At 50.8% G+C, this 18,180-nt stretch overlaps 2 protein-coding genes across 2 annotated transcripts in view; one reads left to right on the forward strand and one right to left on the reverse strand.

Annotated features, from left to right (window-relative positions):
- Positions 1 to 13,458, reverse strand: part of LOC105492449 (small integral membrane protein 7) — a 30,553-nt gene extending 17,095 nt beyond the window's left edge. The window contains exons 1-4 of the mRNA XM_011759602.3: positions 13,367 to 13,458; positions 13,241 to 13,282; positions 12,683 to 12,735; positions 7,053 to 7,143 (exon numbers count right to left, since the gene is read on the reverse strand). Coding sequence (XP_011757904.1) covers positions 7,053 to 7,143; positions 12,683 to 12,735; positions 13,241 to 13,282; positions 13,367 to 13,392 — 212 coding nt within the window. The 5' untranslated portion in view covers positions 13,393 to 13,458. The remainder of the gene's footprint in view (positions 1 to 7,052; positions 7,144 to 12,682; positions 12,736 to 13,240; positions 13,283 to 13,366) is intronic.
- A 944-nt stretch (positions 13,459 to 14,402) lies between these two features.
- Positions 14,403 to 18,180, forward strand: part of LOC105492403 (transmembrane protein 38A) — a 28,530-nt gene continuing 24,752 nt past the window's right edge. Inside the window, exon 1 of the mRNA XM_011759490.2 lies at positions 14,403 to 14,602. Within this exon, the coding sequence (XP_011757792.1) occupies positions 14,479 to 14,602 (124 nt within the window). The 5' untranslated portion in view covers positions 14,403 to 14,478. The remainder of the gene's footprint in view (positions 14,603 to 18,180) is intronic.

Genomic DNA, 18,180 nt, shown 5'->3' on the forward strand with positions numbered 1-18,180 from the left:
TCCACCTGTGAATATAATGAACAATATTGAACGACACAGTTAAAAGACGTATACACTCTTTTTTTTTTAGAGTCGTGCTCTGCCGCCCAGGCTGGAGTACAGTGGTGCGATCTCGGCTCACTGCAACCTCTGTATCCCAGGTTCAAGCGATTCTCCTGCCTCAACCTGCTGACTAGCTGCAATTACAGGCACCAAGCCAGGTTAATTTTTGTATTTTCAGTAGAAACGGGGTTTCACCATGTTGGCTGGGCTGGTTTCGAACTCCTGACCTCAAGTGATCCCCCTGCCTCAGCCCCACAAAGTGCTGGGATTACAGGCGTGAGCCACTGCACCCAGCCAACACCATCACCCTATAAGGGAAGGTGGTACACCTGTTAAACAAAAGATACATACAAGAACTTTCGGTATATTCTTTGCAACATTTCCACAAATCTAAACTCATTCCAAAATAAAAAGGTTATCTGAAAAAAATAAGAGAGCAGAAACAGCTGGATTTCCACATGCAAAAGAATAAAGATGGACCCCTGCTTAACGCCATATGAAAAAATTTACTCAAAACAGATCACAGACCTAACTACCTACCAGAATCCAAACTACAAAACTCTTCGAAGAAAACTTACACGTACATCTTTGTAACCTTGGGTTAGGCAATGATTTCTTACTATAATACGCAAAGCACAAGTGACAAAAAGAAAAAAACATAAATTCAACTTCATCACAATAAAAAACTTTTTTTTTTGAGATGGACTCTCGCTCTGTTGCTCAGGGTGGAGTGCCGTCGGGCAATCTCGGCTCACTACAACCTCCGACTCCTGGGTTCAAGCAATTCTTCTGCCTCAGCCTCCAGAGTAGCTAGGATTACAGGCGACCGCCACCACGCCTGGCTAATTTTTGTACTTTTAGTAGGGATGGGGTTTCACCATGTTGGTCAGGCTGGTCTCAAGCTCCTGACCTCAAGTGATCCAACTGCCTCATCCTCCCAAAGTGCTGGGATTACAGGCAGGAGCCACTGTGCCTGGCCATTCACAATAAAAAACTTTTGTGCTTAAAATGACACCATCAAGAAAGTGAAAAGACAACATATGAAACAGGAGACAATGCTTGCAAAATACGCATGTGATAATGAACTGATAATGAGAATACACAAAGAACCCTTATGGATCAGCAATAACCCAATTTTCAAAAATGGCAGAGAATCTTAAGAAGCCATTTCCTCAAAGGAGACGGACAAATGGCCAATAGGTACATGAAAATATGTTCAATATCGGCCGGGCGCAGTGGCTCACGCCTGTAATCCCAGCACTTTGGGAGGCCGAGGCGGGTGGATCACGAGGTCAGGAGTTCGAGACCAGCCTGGCCAAGATGGTGAAACCCCATCTCTACTAAAAACACAAAAATTAGCCGGGCGTGGTGGCACATGCCTGTAATCCCGGCTACTCGGGAGGCTGAGGCAGGAGAATGGCTTGAACCCAGGAGGTGGAGCTTGCAGTGAGCCAGGATCACGCCACTGCACTCCAGCCTGGTGACAGAGAGAGACTCTGTCTCAAAAAAAAAAAAAAAGAAAGAAAGAAAAAGAAAATATGTTCAATATCATTAACTATCAGGGAAATGCAAATCAAAACCTTCAAACTGGCTGGGCACAGTGGCTCATGCCTGTAATTCCAGCACTTTAGGAAGCTGAGGTGGGTGGATCACTTTAGTCCAGGAGTTCTGGACCAGCCGGGGCAACAGGGCGAAACCTAGTCTCTATAAAAAAAATACAAAAATTAGCCAGGTGTGGTGCTGCACACCCGTAGTCCCAGCTACTTAGGATGCGGAGGCCAAAGGATCACTTGAGCCCAGGAAGCAAAGGTTGCAGTCAGTCGAGATTTTGCCACTGTACTCCAGCTCCAGCCTGTGCAACAGAGTGAGACTCTGCTTCAAAAACAAAAAACTTTCATACCTACTAGGATGACTGTAGTCAAAAGATTAACAGTAACAGAGCTGGCAAGGATATGGAGAAAGTGTAATCCTCAAGTGTAATCCTCATAGGTTGCAGGCAGGAATGTAAAACGTTGTAGCTATTTAGAACATTCTGGTGTTTTCTCAAAAGGATAAATGCAGGCTGGGTGCAGTGGCTCATACCTTTAATCTCAGCACTTTGGGAGGCTGAGGTGGGTGGATCACTTGAGGTCAGGAGTTTGAGACCAGCCTGGCCAACATGGTAAAACCCCGTTTCAGCCAGGGCGGTAGCTCATGCCTGTAATCCCAGCACTTTGGGAGGCCGAGGCGGGTGGATCATGAGGTCAGGAATTCAAGACCAGCCTGGACAACATGGTGAAACCCCGTCTTTACTAAAAATACAAAAAATTAGTCAGGTGTCGTGGTGCATGCCTGTAATCCCAGCTACTCGGGAGGCTGAGGCAGGAGAATCGCTTGAACCTGGGAGGTGGAGGTTTCAGTGAGCCGAGAACGTGCCACTGCACTCCAGCCTTGGCAACAGAGTGAGACTGTCTCCAAAAAAAACAAAGAAAATTATAAACGTAGAGTGATCATATAACCCAGCAATTTCACTCCTATATAGCTAATAACTAAAAACATAAATCTGCACAAAAACTTGTACATGAATGTTCTTGTCACCATTATTCATAATAGGTAAAAAATACAAACATCCCAACTATCCACCAACTGATAGATGGAAAACTGGGGTACAGTCATACAAGGGAATATGATTCTGCCATGAAAGGGAATGAAGCACCGCTCCACGCTACAACATGGATGAACCTCAAAAACATGATGCTGAGCGAGAGACGCCAGGCACAAAAGGCCATGCAATGTATGACTCCATTTACATAAACTGTCCACATGAGGCAAATCCAGAGACAGGAAGCCGATGAGTTGTTGCCAGGGGCTAGGGAAGGGGGAATGGGGAGTGACTGCCAGTGGGCACGCGATTTCTTTCTGTGTTGATGAAAACGTTCTGAAATTGGATCGAGATGGTGGCTGCACAATCCTGTGAATATTCTATAAAATACTGGATTGAGAAGACAGACTTCCGCGTTTTACTTGTAAACTCTCTCCATGGTTCATTTTCTCCCTAACTTTTCCTGTTATTTTATGAAAATTTCAACACATAGAAGAGTTATGTTGAAACACACTGCCACCACCTACATTCCGCAATTAACACTTTGCTGTACCACGTACCTATCCATGTATCTATTCATTTATCCGTATTTTTGATGTGTTTCAATGTAAGTTATAGATGACGTGCTACCGATCCCTAAATACTCAGGGACGTTTCTCCCCTTATTTCAGACTTTTCATAACTTCTTACAATTTCCAAAGCTCGACCAGGCACGGTGGCTCATGCCTGTAATCCCAGCACCTAAGGAGGCCGAGGCAGGCAGATCACAAGGTCAGGAGATCAAGAGCATCCTGGCTAACATGGTGAAACCCCATCTCTACTAAAAATACAAAAAATTAGCCGGGCGTGGCGGCGTGCAAGTGTAGTCCCAGCTACTTGGGAGGCTGAGGCAGGAGAATGGCGTGAACCCAGGAGGCGGAGCTTACAGTGAGTCAAGATTGCGCCACTGCACTACAGCCTGGGAGATAGAGCAAGACTCTGTCTCAAAAAAAAAAAAAAAAAGTTTCCAAAGCTCAAACAACACAGAAGTGGGCACAGGAAGGTTGGGCGCAGTGGCTCACGTCTGTAATTCCAGCACTTTGGGAGGCTGAGGCAGGCAAATAATTTGAGGTCAGGAGTTCGAGACCAGCCTGGTCAACAGGATGAAATCCCATCTCTACCAAAAGTAGAAAAATTAGCCAAGTGTGCTGGTGCGTGCCTGTAGTCTCAGCTCCCTGGGAGGCTGAGGCAGGAGAATCACTTGAACCCGGGAGGTGGAGGATGCAGTGAGCCGAGTGCCACCGCACTCCAGTCTGGGTGACACAGCAAGACTCCATCTCAAAAAATAAGAATAAAAATAAATGGGCACAGGGAATATTGAACCATGCCCAGGGTCTGCCAATTTCCTCAGCAACTGCTGCAGGGTCCCCTCTCTACCCCATCTGGAGTGGATCCTTCCAACTCCCTCGCTAAACAGTGTTTCATTTCACTCCCATACTTAAGGCACTCATTTAGGGTTTATCCATGGTTACTGCATGCACGTTACACAGCTGAAGTCAGGCTGCACAGATGAGTACCCTCCGGCCTTCTTCACTTTCAGAACGTTTCATTTCCCCATGCAGACAGAACCTTCTGGCACATCATCAGTGACGGTATCATGACAGCTGGTCACATGGGCATCCTTCAAGTTACCTGATCCTTCTCCTGTTCTTGGACACTTAGGTGATTTCCAGGTTTTAAATGTCCTGGGAAAGCCAGTCACTCCCTCCCTGAGACAGCCCTTTCTTGAGAGAATCTTCTCTCACCCATGGCCCCCAGTGAAAGAGCTGGCCTGGGTCAGGGGTTGGCTCATTTTCTCTGTAACGGGCGACCGTTTACTAACAGTTTTAGCTCTGCGAGCCATGTGGTCTCTATCACACAACTCAACTCCACCGCTGTGACACAGAAGCAGCCACACACATGAACTTTTGTGAAGTTCATTCACAAAAACAGGCAGTGGGGAGATGTGGCCTGTGGTCTGATGACCCTTGACCTAAGTGGTTATAGCAGAATCAAGAACCCCCACCCCAAATGGACCTGAGTGACGCCAAGGTGAGTCAACCAGACTCTGCCCCAGGAAACAAAATCAGGACCCTGGGCTACTGACTACACTGATCTTGGAAAGTTGAGCTGGGAGGACGCCCGAGGCTGCTGTTCTGGTCATAGGCTGGCGGATGAGGGAGTGAAGATGTTGGTCAAACAGGAGAGGATGATGAAGCAGGTGCACAGGAAAGATGAGAATGAGAACCATGCTGACTTCTTCCCTACCCCAGGACCTTTGCAAAGACGAGAATGACAGAAGCAGGCTGACTTCTTCCCTGCCCCAAGACCTTTGCGAAGACGAGAATGAGGGAAGCATAGTGACTTCTTCCCTGCCCCAGGACCTTTGCAAAGACGAGAATGAGAGAAGCAGGCTGACTTCTTCCCTACCCCAGGACCTCTGCAAAGACGAGAATAAGGGAAGAATGCTGACTTCTTCCCTGCCCCAGGACCTTTGAACATGCTACTTCCTGTGCCACCATGCTTTTCTCCAGCTCTGCAAATGGCAAACGTCTTCTTGTCCTTTAGGTCTTGATTATTTATTATTTGTTTGGAGACAGGGTCTTCTTCTGTTGCCCAGGCTGGAGTGCAGTGGCAGGATCTCAGCTCACTGCAACCTCTGCCTCTAGGGCTCAAGTGATCCTCCCACCTCAGCTTCCCAAGGAGCTGGAACTACAGGCAGGCACCACTACACTCGGCTAATTTTTAAATTTTTGGTAAACATGGAGTTTCACCATGCTGCCCAGGCTGGTTTCAAACTCCTGGGCTCAAGCAATTCTCCCACCTCGGCCTTCCAAAGTGCTGGGATTACAGGCCTGAGCCACCGCGCCTGGCCATTCCTACACTTTCATGCAAGTTCCTTAACCTCTTCACAAGCTTTCTCTGTTCCTAGGCAAGCCTCATACGTGCTCTCAGATCCTCTCTGCCAGGTAGGATACCTTGGCAAGGGCCTTTCTGGGAATACATCATGGTCCTTGTGATGAGGGTGAAATGCCATCCTCCCCAGATCTCCTATGTCCTGGAAGCATCTCCGCAAACAGCCACTGGGGTGGCATGTGGACTGCACAGCAACCCTACACTCGGAGTCTCAGTCGCTCAGGACAGCTAACTTTTTGTCCTCTTTCTTTCTGGGAGAAGTATGCAGGGATGGACCCACAGAGGCCAAGAACACCAGATTCTCCCATTGTGTCTTTTCCCAAATCCATTTACAGCAAATCTCACAATTCGTTAACAGCAGTATCAGTGTTACGGACCCAATGCTAGATGGAAAGGCAATCTGCTTGAGTTTTCTCAGTCTAATGAGAAAATGAAAAGCCAGAATTTAAAACAATAAAGTCTGAATACATTTCTGCTGGCTTCCAGCCCAGCTAGAGCAGGTTCTGGCAGCATGCTGGACATTTAAACCACATTTTCCACCTCGGCAGATGCAGCAGAGCTGGTGAGAGGTGACAGGGCCATGGGCTCAGGAAAGGCATCTCCTGGCAGCCCCTGCAGAGGTGCCAGGCATAGCCGGGGGCTGGAGAACTCCATGTTCCAATCAAAGTTCCAGCCTGGTTCGGTGGGGACGCAGGGACAGAGTTTAACCCTTTCAGGTACTGGTTCCCTCACTTACTCATTTTGAAGAGAGAAAGCAGGGCCAGGCGTGGTGGCTCACACCTGTAATTTTGGGAGGCCGAAGCAGGTGGATCACGTGAGGTCAGGAGTTCGAGACCAGCCTGACCAACATGGTGAAACCCTGTCTCTTATAAAAATACAAAAATTACCCAGGTGTGGTGGTGGGCACCTGTAATCCCAGCTACTTGGGAGGCTGAGGCAGGAGAATTGCTTGAAGCAGGGAGGCGCAGGTTGCAGCGAGCCGAGATCATGCCACTGCACTCCAGCCTGGGCAACAGAGCAAGACTCTGTCTCAAAAACAACAACAACAACAACAACAACAAAAAAAACAGGGCCGGGCACAGTGGCTCACTCCTGAAATCCCAGCACTTTGGGAGCCTGAAGAGGGTGACTCACGAGGTCAGGAGATCAAGACCATCCTGGCTAATATGATGGAACCCTGTCTCTACTAAAAATACAAAAAATCAGCCGGGTGTGGTGGCATGCACCTGTAGTCCCAGTTACTGGGGAGGCTGAGGCAGGAGAATCGCTTGAACCTGGGAGGCGGAGGTTGCAGTGAGCCCAGATCGCACCACTGCACTCTAGTCTGGGCGACAGAGTAAGACTCCATCTCAAACAAAACAAAAAATAAACAAACAAAACAGAAAGCAGGATACAAGAGTGATGACTGAAAGAACAGAGAATGACCATCAGGTAGGTCATCCTGGAGAAGGAGACTAAGAGATGACACTGAAAGGAAAGGGCAGGTCGGACTCACACGATCATGCAGAACATCATGAAGATGTTCCACAGGGCGATGAAGATTCGAAAGTATCTGAGGCTCAGCAAGAATTCCCGGATGTTGTCACCTGGAAGAATCAGAAAGCACTTTTATGGCACAGCTAACATCCCACCCCTACTGCCACCTCTGCAGTGGGCTTTTGTGACTTCCACCCACCCGGCACTCACTGCCTCCAACTTTGGCAACAGTGTGGCTTTTCCTTCGGGTTTCTCCCTCTTCCCCACTCTCAGCACTCAGGCTGTGTCTACCACTGACCAATCTCCTGAAAGCACCAAGTCCCTCTGCCTCTGACTGGCTCAAGAAGGGGCATGTGACCCAAGTCTGTCCAATGAGAGTCTGCCCTGGGACTTTTCCCCCAACTACTGGCAAACAGACACTTTCTGCCAGGCTTGCTGAGCTGGGAAGATGTAACCTCAGTGCCCACAGGCCAAATCCAGCAGTCTCTTCCACCTGTTTTTGGATGGCCTGTGAGCTAATATCTTTTTTTTTTAATATAAAGATGGGGTTTTGCTATGTTCCCCAGGTGGGTCTTGAACTCCTGGCTTCAAGTGATCCTCCTGCCTAAGCCTCTCAAACTGTTGAGATTACAGGCATGAGTCTCCATACCCGGCTGGTTTTTACATGAAAAAAAAAAAAAGAAGAAGATTTTGTGAGACAAAAAAATTACAAGAAATTCAAATCTCAGTGTCAATGAATAAAGTTTGATTGGCCCACAGCCATACCTATTCATTTACATATCATGTCCTGCTGCTTTTGTACTACAACGGCAGAGCTGAGTCATGTTGTTGTGCCAGACACACACCATATGGCCCGCAAAGCCTCAAATATTTACTATATGGCCCTTTACAGGAAAACATGCCAGCCCCTGCTCTGGGGTCATCTTTGCCAACCCTGACCAGTCTCACAGTAAAACCAACACAAAAGAAAGGGGTACTGAGAGCTGCAGAGAGTCAGATACTGACTCTAACCCTAACCCTAACCCTAACCCCAACCCCAACCCTAATCTTGGAGGAATGGTTTGACACCTAAACCCAGGGTGTCTGAAGACAATTCCATCCTTGGACGTTTCAATTTGCTTTAACCACTTTGAGCTGGGTTTGCAGTGTTTACAACTAAAAGCATCCTAATTCAGGCAAGGGAAAGGGAAGGTGTGTCTTGGTGAGACTTATTCTGGTCCCCTTGAAGGCCAAGGAACAGCCACCCCTCTGAGGGAAGGCAATTTAGTATGTGAAGACTCCAGAGACCTGGGTTCCAAACCCTTCCTCCAGGGTTTCCAGTCAGTCATTCTCCCTCTCTGGACCTCCAGAATGAAAAGAATGGGTCCAGATTAGGCCAGGCACAGAGGCTCACACCTGTAATCCCAGCACTTTGGGAGGCCGAGGCAGGCGGATCACCTGAGGTCGGGAGTTGGAGACCAGCCTGGCCAATACAGTGAAACCCTGTCTCTACTAAAAATGCAAAAGTTAGCCGGGTGTGGTGGCGCATGCCTGTAATCCCAGCTACTCAGGAGGCTGAGGCAGGAGAATCACTTGAACCCGGGAGGCAAAGGTTGCAGTGAGCTGAGATCGTGTCAATGAAGAGCAAGACTCTGCCTCAAAATAAATAAATAGGCCGGGCGCGGTGGCTCACGCCTGTAATCCCAGCACTTTGGGAGGCCGAGGCGGGCGGATCACAAGGTCAGGGGATCGAGACCACGGTGAAACCCCGTCTCTACTAAAAATACAAAAAATTAGCCGGGCGCGGTGGCGGGCGCCTGTAGTCCCAGCTACTCAGGAGGCTGAGGCAGGAGAATGGCGGGAACCCGGGAGGCGGAGCTTGCAGTGAGCCGAGATCGCGCCACTGCACTCCAGCCTGGGCGACAGAGCAAGACTCCGTCTCAAAAAACAAAAAACAAAACAAAACAAAACAAAAAATAAATAAATAAATAAATAAATAAATAAAAGAATGGGTCTAGATTAGGTGATCTACAAAGGTGCTACCCGAAGCATCTATAGACTGGGGCTGCTTGGTAAGTACAGCACACAGAACACAAGCCCAGAAATTTCTATTTTTCAGGGATGACAACCTGACAACCTGACATTCCTGCTCCATCCGAGCCTGTGCTGAACACACCATCTTGCTGAACACGGTTTAGACGAGCCTGGTATTATCCAAACGACGGGGTTAGTTACATGCAGCACAACCTGTATACACGGCTGATCCAGCACAGACTAGAAACATTAAGCGCTTGGTCTGTTTCCAGGAAGTCTGAGAGGCGCTGCTCAGCAAGACCCTTCCCCTAGCAAAGGATCGTGAAAACAGGCCCTCCCACCATCAATAGATGCCAATCAAACGTTACTCACTGCAGGCCACGCACAGTGGTTCACACCTGTAATCCCAGCACTTTGGGAGGCTGAGGCAGGTGGATCGCCTGAGGTCGGGAGTTTGAGACCAGCCTGGCCAACATGGTGAAACCACGTTTCTACTAAAAGTATGAAAAAATTAGCCAGGCATGGTGGCGCGCACCTGTAATTCTAGCTACTCAGGAGGCTGAGGCACGAGAATCACTTGAACCCAGGAGGTGGAGGTTGCAGTGAGCTGAGATCACGCCACTGCACACCTGGGCAACAGAGCGAGACTCTGTCTCAAAACACAAAAAAAGGTTACTCATTCCAGGCAGCAGCAGTGTACAGGGGATACAGGAAGAAACGAAGACCAGTGGCTCTGCCCCAACGAGCATATGGGGAGGAGAAATACTAAACAAATATTCCCACGTGACTGCTCTGGTGGGAAAGTTTAGGTGTCCCGGGAACACACACTGCAGAGACCCAACATGGCATGTGCATGGGGAAGGGTGGGAGATCAGAAAAAGCCTTTCCAGCTGGGCGTGGTGGCTCAAGTCTGTAATTCCAGCACTTTGGGAGGCCAAGGCAGGCGGATCAGCTGATGTCAGGAGTTCAAGACCAGCCTGGTCAACATGGTAAAACCCCATCTCTACTAAAAACACAAAAATTAGCTGGGCATGGTGGTGGGTCCCTGTAGTCCCAGCTAATAGGGAAGCTGAGGCAGGAGAACTGCTTGAACCCAGGAGGCAGAGATTGCAGGGGGCTAAGATGGCGCCACTGCACTCCAGCCTGGGCAACAGAGCGAGACTCCACCTCAAAAAAAAAAAAAAAAAAAAAGCCTTTCTGAGGAAGTGCCAGAGCTCCAAGTTCTGACCTCAAACATGGTCAGTTTAACAAACATGAGCTCAAATCCTGCCTCTGTCCTTCTGCACAAGTGACCTGGGCCCATCCCTGCACTATCTATGCTCATTCCCTCTTATGTCAATAGGGGTGTCAGGCAGCTAGGAAGACCTCAGCACACTGCCTGGCACACATGACGCTCTCAATAAATGCAGCCACTATGGTATTACAGTTAAGCCAGGCAAAGAGGATGGAGAGCAAGGAGCAGCTCCCACAGGGGGTGTAGCATCTGGGCCGGAAGGAGACTGGAGAGAGAGCAAAGCAGGAAGCTCCTGATAGAGCCCTGGTGTCCTCCCTGGCATCCCTGTCACTGATGCTCCTGCCACTTTGTGCCAAATCTCCCGCCCACCAGAGCTCTGATTCGGATCTGTACAGTGCAACCCCAGGGCCTGGTAGTGCCTTCCACGTGGTGGGTAACACATGGCTGCTGAGTCAATGTATGAATGGATGGATAAATGAACAGATGGACAGATGGTCTAGTGATTGAGTGCACAACTGCTAGAGGCAGAAAAACCCAGGTTCTAATCCTGATTCTCTCACTGATTTGCTATGTGGCCACAAAAAAGTTGAGCCACGTCTCTGACCCTCAGTTTCCTGATCTGCTTCCAGCTTCCAGTTCCGGGAACTGGAAAGTGACTATTACCTTTTAGGAATGGAGGTAGAATGCAACACTAACAGGAAGCACCTAACTAGGTCAGCACCCAGGGGCAGGCCCCCCAAAAGGAGAGCTGCTGGAGGGTCTTCAAAATCTCAGCTCAGCCACGCATGGTGGCTCACGGCTGTGATCTCAGCACTTTGGGAGGCTAAGGTGGGAGGATCGTTTGAGGCCAAGAGTTGGACACCAGCCTGGTTAACACAGCGAGATGCCTATCTTTACAAAAAAATTTAGAAAATTAGCCAGGGGTGGTATTAACTGCCTGTAGTCCCAGCTAGTTGGGAGCCTGAGGCAAGAGGATCTTTTGAACCCAGGAGTTCAAGGCTGCAGTGAGCTATGACTGTGCCACTGCACTCCAGCCTGGGCGACAGAGCAAGACCCTGTCTCTAAAAGAAGAAAACCTCTGATCCTCAGGGTTCCCCCATCCTTGGGTAGTGCTCCATCATGGCATCCACCGCCTTGACTGTGACGCCACCTCCTCAAACGGCCTTCCCTTCCACACCCCAGCAGGAGAGCAACCCCATCACCATCCTGTGACTCCCTGTTACCTAACATCACCTCTGTCACCATCTATTCCCCGCTTGGAAACCATGTGTCCCACCCCACGGTAAGTTCCACTCCATCTGTCTTACCCCCACTGTATCCCAGCACCTAGCACAGTAGCCAGCACGTGTTAGGTGCTCAAATACCTGGTGAATGAAAGAATTAATGAATGGATACGACAGTCATGTACAGATCCCCTTAAGACTCCAAATAGCTACACAATTACATTCAGTAGGAAGTATAAATTCTGGGGCCTCTAGGGCCCAGGCAGACGATAGACATATGAAGAGGTTAGGGCTGGGATGAGGCAGAGTCGACAGGCTCCATCTCCTCAGAGTCCTCAACTACACTCAACAGTTGTCAAGAGCTCTTCTGAATCTTGAGTTGCAGAATGTTCCAGTTTTTCAAGAAAAATCAGACATCTGAATTTTTATATAAAATCGCCTGATTAAAAATCGAATGTTGGCATCTAATTTTAAACGTGGCAGGTCTGCAGCACTCTGAAAGCAACAGCTATGTGTAAGGTTGTTCATTCACTCATTCACAGGCATCGGACGACTGGTATGGCAAGCACAAAGGATGGGACAAGCCAAGCTTCTCTGAAGTTTATGGTCAAATGTGAGGGGCAGACATTAGCCAGATGACAGCAAACATACAGAAAATTATAACGGTAGGAAGTGATGTGAGTGCTCACATCAGGGAGGTCTGGTGGGAGAAAGAAGTAGATGACAGAGGTAGGCAGAAAGGACAGCACATTATCAGAGTCATCTCCCACTCACACACACACGCTCAATTAAAGAGAAAACTCGTGGCTCACGCCTGTAATCCCAGCCCTTCAGGAGGCCAAGGCCGGGGGGATCACTTGAACCCAGGAGTTTGAGACTGGCTTGGGCAAGGTGAAGAAACCCCATCTCTACAAAAAAATACAAAATTTAGCCTGGCATGGTGGCACACGCCTGTAATCCCAGTTACTAAGGGGGCTGAGATGGAAGGATCACTTTAGCCCAGGAGGTCGAAGCTGCAGTGAACCATGATCGCACCACTGCACTCCAACCTGGACAACAGAGCGAGACCTTGTGTTAAAAAACGAAAGAAAAGGAAAGAAAACGAGGGTAGAACTTGGCGAAACAAAACTGTCCTCTCTGAAGTGGACCATGCAATTCAAGGGTCCAGGAAGACCTTACCTGTGCTGGGCTCCCTCGACTCCTCCCCAAAGCCCTGCGTGTCCTTCTTTTTCCTACAAAGAGGAGTAGACAGTGTCCACTTTCAATGGGACATACAGGCCTCAGCCCCCTGACCCCCAGCTCAGAAGGCCACAAACACTAAGTTTCAGCCCTGGCCTTGCCGCTGACTTGCTGTGTGACCTCGGACGGTTCAATGTCCCTCTCTGGGCCACCACTGCCCGGACAATCACAGCCAGGTCAGCAGCCACCGACAGTTTACAAAGCGGCCCGACAGTGCGGGTGCAATGCTGAGGGTCCGGGGTTGGGCTATTTCTTGGAGGATGGGTCTTGAGCTCTTCAGGAAGGTGAACAGAGGGACACCCAAGGAAAAGAGAGTATGGGTTTAAGGTCGCTCGGGGGCGAGGAAGATTAAACCATGCTGGAGGCGTGGACAGAGGGCGGATAGGGCGGGGCCTGCGGCTTGGGGGCGGGGCCTGAGAAGTGCGCCGAGATCACGCTTATGAGGGCGGGGTTACGGGTTCCCCGGATGGAGCCACAGTCCGGCCGCGACCTACTCACAGCTTAAAGTTCAGCACTGCCCCGGCATTCATCAGCAACGTCCTGCAGAGGGAGAATTACAGTTACTAGGGGCGCCCCCGCGTCCTGCCTGGCCCTCTCTTCCCAGCCTCTGGTCCCCCTAATTACCCGAACAGCAGGATGTCTCCGATCATCGTTACGGCCAAAGCGTCCGTCAGAACCGGAAGCGGAAGCCCCAGGGAGGGAGGGGAGAGGAGCAGAAGCCGACCAATCCTAAAGCAACACTGGCGAGGGCTGGGCCAATCGAAGATCAAGGTCCCACCCTCTGCAGGCCAGGCGCCCTTAGGGGAGCGCGAGCGCCCCACCTTGCTGGGGAGGCCCGGAGAGCCAGAATGGAAAGGGCAGGGTCTCCTGGGGTTGGGATTGGGTCACGCGTTCGAAGCGTGCCGCGCATGCGTAAGGTCTTGAGTGCCGTAGGGTTTGCTGGGCAGCAATGCCTGTTCACTTTATGGGGTCTCAAATTGGGCTTCTGGAGAAAAGGAATCCTTTGACTCCTGAGCTGCACAGGGTGCGGGGTCCTGACGCAGTGGGGTCCCTAGAAACGGGTGCCCTAACCAACTGGGCTCTAAAATGAGATCCTCCTGGGCCCCATGGGGAACGGGGGTCCCCACTGAGCTGCTCCCAACAAGACACGGGGGTCCTGATTTGCAGAGCCCCACCGAGGACGGAGTTCCTGATCGAACGGACCCTATGGGGCAGGAAAGTCTTGACGGGGCTCCACAGAGGACTGAGGTCCTAACCGATCTCCACGGGGAGCAGGGGTTCTGATTCATGGGGTCCCACCAGGGCGTAGGGGTCCTCATTGGGCTCCACCGAAGATCGGGGTCCTAATTGAGCCCACGGAGACAAAGTCCTGGCTGATCCGGCCCCCTGGGAACGGGCGTCCCGCGTGCGTGGGATGCCCAGAATGGGGAGCCCCCCAGCCTCCCTCGCCTTGCAGGGGTGCCCCGCACCCCGCCTCGCTGGGCGGAACGGGGTCGCGATGTCAGTAGGGTCAGCGCCTGGGACGTCCGACTGTCCAGCTCCGTCCGTGGTGCTGGGCGTCCCCACAACCTGTCCCGATGTGGGCCGTCGCCCCTCCTCTCCCGCGGGGGCCGGGCCTGGGGTGGCGCCTGGCGGGCGGGGGCGGGCCCAGCTGCGGGGGCGCAGTCGCCGGGCCTCGGGCGGCGGGACGGACGAGACCGGGGCCCCGGGTGGCACCCGGCGGGCGGGCGGGCGCCATGGAGCTGCTCTCGGCGCTGAGCTTGGGCGAGCTGGCGCTCAGCTTCTCACGGGTGCCGCTCTTCCCCGTCTTCGACCTCAGTTACTTCATCGTCTCCATCCTCTACCTCAAGTATGAACCAGGTGAGCCGGGGCAGGGGGCTGAGGGGGCCGGCAGCCGGGGGCGCGGGCCGGGGCAGCTGGGGGTCGCGGAGAGGGGGAAGCCCGTGCGTGGTGGAGGGAGCGGGGGACAGGTTCAAGGATTGCATCGTGGGAGTAGTCAGGCGCGAGAATCATGGGGTTCTCCCACGCCGGGGTGAGCCCGGGGGAGAAGCTTCCAGGACGATGAAGCTGGGGGAAGGGAAGGAGAGGCGTGAGCCCGTTTAGAGGAGGGGGAACAGGTGCTTGGGGGAGGGGTGGAGGAAAGGTCGGGGCTCCTTGTTGGGTCAGAGCTGCAGGAACTTGGGCAAGGGGCGCCGGCTGTGGCGAGGATGCAGGTGGGGGTCGGTGCAGCTGTTCTGACCGCGCGCAGGTGTGACCTCCCTCCTTGACCTTGGCACGCGGAGTGGGAGCGCCAGTGGGGTGTCTATATAAGGGCCGCCGCGCCGCCGGGGGCTGCGGTCAGGTTCAGCGAAAGTGACACCGGTTCTCCTCCCCGCTGCAACTGTCCAGCACCCTCCACTCCTCTCCCTTCCCCCATGGTGATGAATCTCCGAGTCCCCACGGGAATTCTTCCAGCCCTGGCTCCAGATCCTTTCCACTTACGGAGCAGAACCGGTCCCAGGGCTGGGTGACTTGGGGTCAGCGTCCTCCCTCTCAGCTCCAGACCCCAGGCTGGGGAGGTCACAGGAGGGTACACCCTGCTTCTTAGATTTTTTAAAAAGTCATTTTTAAAATGAGGATGAATGGCTTCCTTAGAACGTGTTCTATTTTTATAAAAGGTTCATGAACAAATGTTTCTTGTTCATCGTTATTCTAGCACACCAGCAACTTACTAGATAATAGATTTTAGACTTAGAAAAATAAAAGAACCCCAAACTTCATGAGCCTTCCTCCCACTTAGATGTAAATTACCACTGTAGCTCAAAAAGGAAATAGCTTTATTCTCAGATGATAAAAATAAGTAATCCTATTTACTAAAAACTCAAAACTGAAAAGGGCAAAGGAAAAAAAGAGAATTACTGTCAACATAGTGGTGGCCAGCCACCCTTCCTGATCTCTCTTCTATTCATTTATACTTATGTAGTTATAGACATAAATGCACACTCTTTTTTTTGTTATTGCTGTTGTTGTTGTTTGAGATGGAGTTTCGCTCTGTCACCCAGGCTGGAGTGCAGTGGAGTGATCACTGCACTCCACCTCCGGGGTTCAAGCGATTCTCCTGCCTCAGCCTCCTGAGTAGCTGGGAGTACAGGCGCCCGCCACTACACCTGGCTAATTTTTGTATTTTTGGTGGAGACGGGGCTTCACCATGTTGGCCAGGATGGTCTCGATCTCCTGACCTTGTGATCCGCCCACTCAGGGCTCCCAAAGTGTTGGGATTACAGGCGTGAGCCACTGAGCCCAGCCAATGCACGGTCTTATGCTAACAGGATTACACTGTACTTGCTAGGAATTTTTATTCTATTTTTGCCTATCCACATGCCAGAGCCTATTTTCTTAAAAGCTATCCTGAAGAACAGTTACAGTGCAAAACAAAATAGGCTTTTGTGTTGTCCTAGCATGAACATGGGCTGTCTTTCCTTTCTGGGGAAGAATTCTTGGTGGTTCAGGCCAGTTCCTTGGGCAGTTGCAGAACCTTAGAAAATCTGAAACTGGCTGGGCACAGTGACTCACGCCTGTAATCCCAGCAGTTGGGGAGGCCAAGATGGGCGGATCACCTGAGGTCAGGAGTTCGAGACCAGCCTGGTCAACATAGTGAAACCCAATCTCTATTAAAACTACAAAAATTAGCCGAGCATGGTGGCATGCACCTGTAGTCCTAGCTACTTGAGAGGCTGAGATGGGAGAATCACTTGAACCTGGGAGGTGGAGGTTGCAGTGAGCCGAGATCACTCCATTGCACTCCAGCCTGGGCAACAGAGGAAGACTCTGTCTTGGAAAAAAAAATAAAAAGAAAAGATAATCTGAAACTGAGGAGGGTTGGAGCCCTGTGGGGATGTAGGACACAAATGTCTTGAGAAAAGAGGTCTCCAAGCTGCCTGGGAACTTGCAGGAAGGTTCAAGATATTTCTGCAGAAGTCCTAGAATAAGCTATCCAAGCTCTAAGTGCCAGAGCCTGAAGGTTCCTGAAGGCTGAGAAGTGGTTCCAAACCCTGGCTATTCATGAGATGCTCCTGGGAGCTTTCAAACCCCCCAGCTCCACCCCACACCAATTGATTCAGAATATTAATCTCCCCTCCCTCAGTGACTGATGTATGTTATCAGGGCTGAGGATACCCCACCCAGTTCAACCTCCTCCTTTCATAACTGGGGAAACAGGAAATAGTGGCTAAGCTATCTTAAATACACAGTGAGCCTGTGGTCCCATGGCTGGTCAGTTGCAGCCTCGGGACTCAGCCCAGGTCTGCTTGACTCTAAGAATCAGTACAATTAATGTGAGATACTTGGTTTCCTTAGAAAAGTAAGGTGTTGGAGGCCAGACGTGGTGGCTCATGCCTGTAATCCCAGCATTTTGGGAGGCAAGGCGGGTGGATCACTTGAGCCCAGGACTTTGAAACCAGCCTGGGCAACATGACAAAACCCCGTCTCTACTAAAAATGCAAAAATTAGCCAGGTGTGGTGGCACACGCCTGTAATCCCAGCTACTCGGGAGGTTGAAATGAGAATCGCTTGAACCCGAGAGATGGAGGTTGCAGTGAGCCGAAATCTTGCAGCTGCACTCCAGCCTGGGTGACAGAGCCTGGTTGAGACTCTGTCTTGGAAAAAAAAAAAGAAAAGTTAAGTAAGGTGTTGGATTGAACTGTTAGTCCCAGTTTGGTATGCATGCTGGATATCTGTAAATTTTCTTCTCAGAATTTGTGTGCTAGACCAGCTACAGAATTTGCCAGGCTCAATACAAAGTATTAGTGTAGGGCCTTTTGTTGAGAAATTAAGAATTTCATAGCCAGGCATGGTGGTGTGTGTCTGTAGTCTCAGCTACTTGGGAAGCTGAGGCTGGAAGATCACTTGAGCCCAGGAGTTGGAGCTTAACTGTGCCTGGCTGGGTCGGGCTTTCTTGAGAATCCTGAGAGCGGATGAAGTTCAGAATGCCGTTCTCAACTGAGCAGCCTCAGTGCCGCCTGGGAGCTACAGTGAGCTATGATCACCCCACCGCCCTCCAGCCTGGGCAACAGAGCAAGACCGTGTCTCCTTAAAAAAATGTCAGCATAGGTCAGATAATCTCAGCATTTGGGGAGGCCGAGGTTGGAAGACTGCTTGAGGCCAGGAGTTCATGGCCAGCCTGGGCAACATTGTGAAAACCCTTCTCTATAAAAAATACAAAAATGGCCAGGTGCGGTAGCTCATACCTGTAATCTCAGCACTTTGGGAGGCCGAGGTGGGCGGATCACCTGAGGTCGGGAGTTCAGCGGACCTCAGGTGATCTCCATGTAGCCTGACCTACATGGAGAAACCCCATCTCCACTAAAAATACAAAATTAGCCGGGTGTGGTGGCACATGTCTGTAATCCCAGCTACTAGGGAGGATGAGGCAGGATAATCGCTTGAACCTGGGAGGCAGA

Source organism: Macaca nemestrina, chromosome 20, assembly GCF_043159975.1.
Source record: "Macaca nemestrina isolate mMacNem1 chromosome 20, mMacNem.hap1, whole genome shotgun sequence".
NCBI lineage: Eukaryota > Metazoa > Chordata > Mammalia > Primates > Cercopithecidae > Macaca > Macaca nemestrina.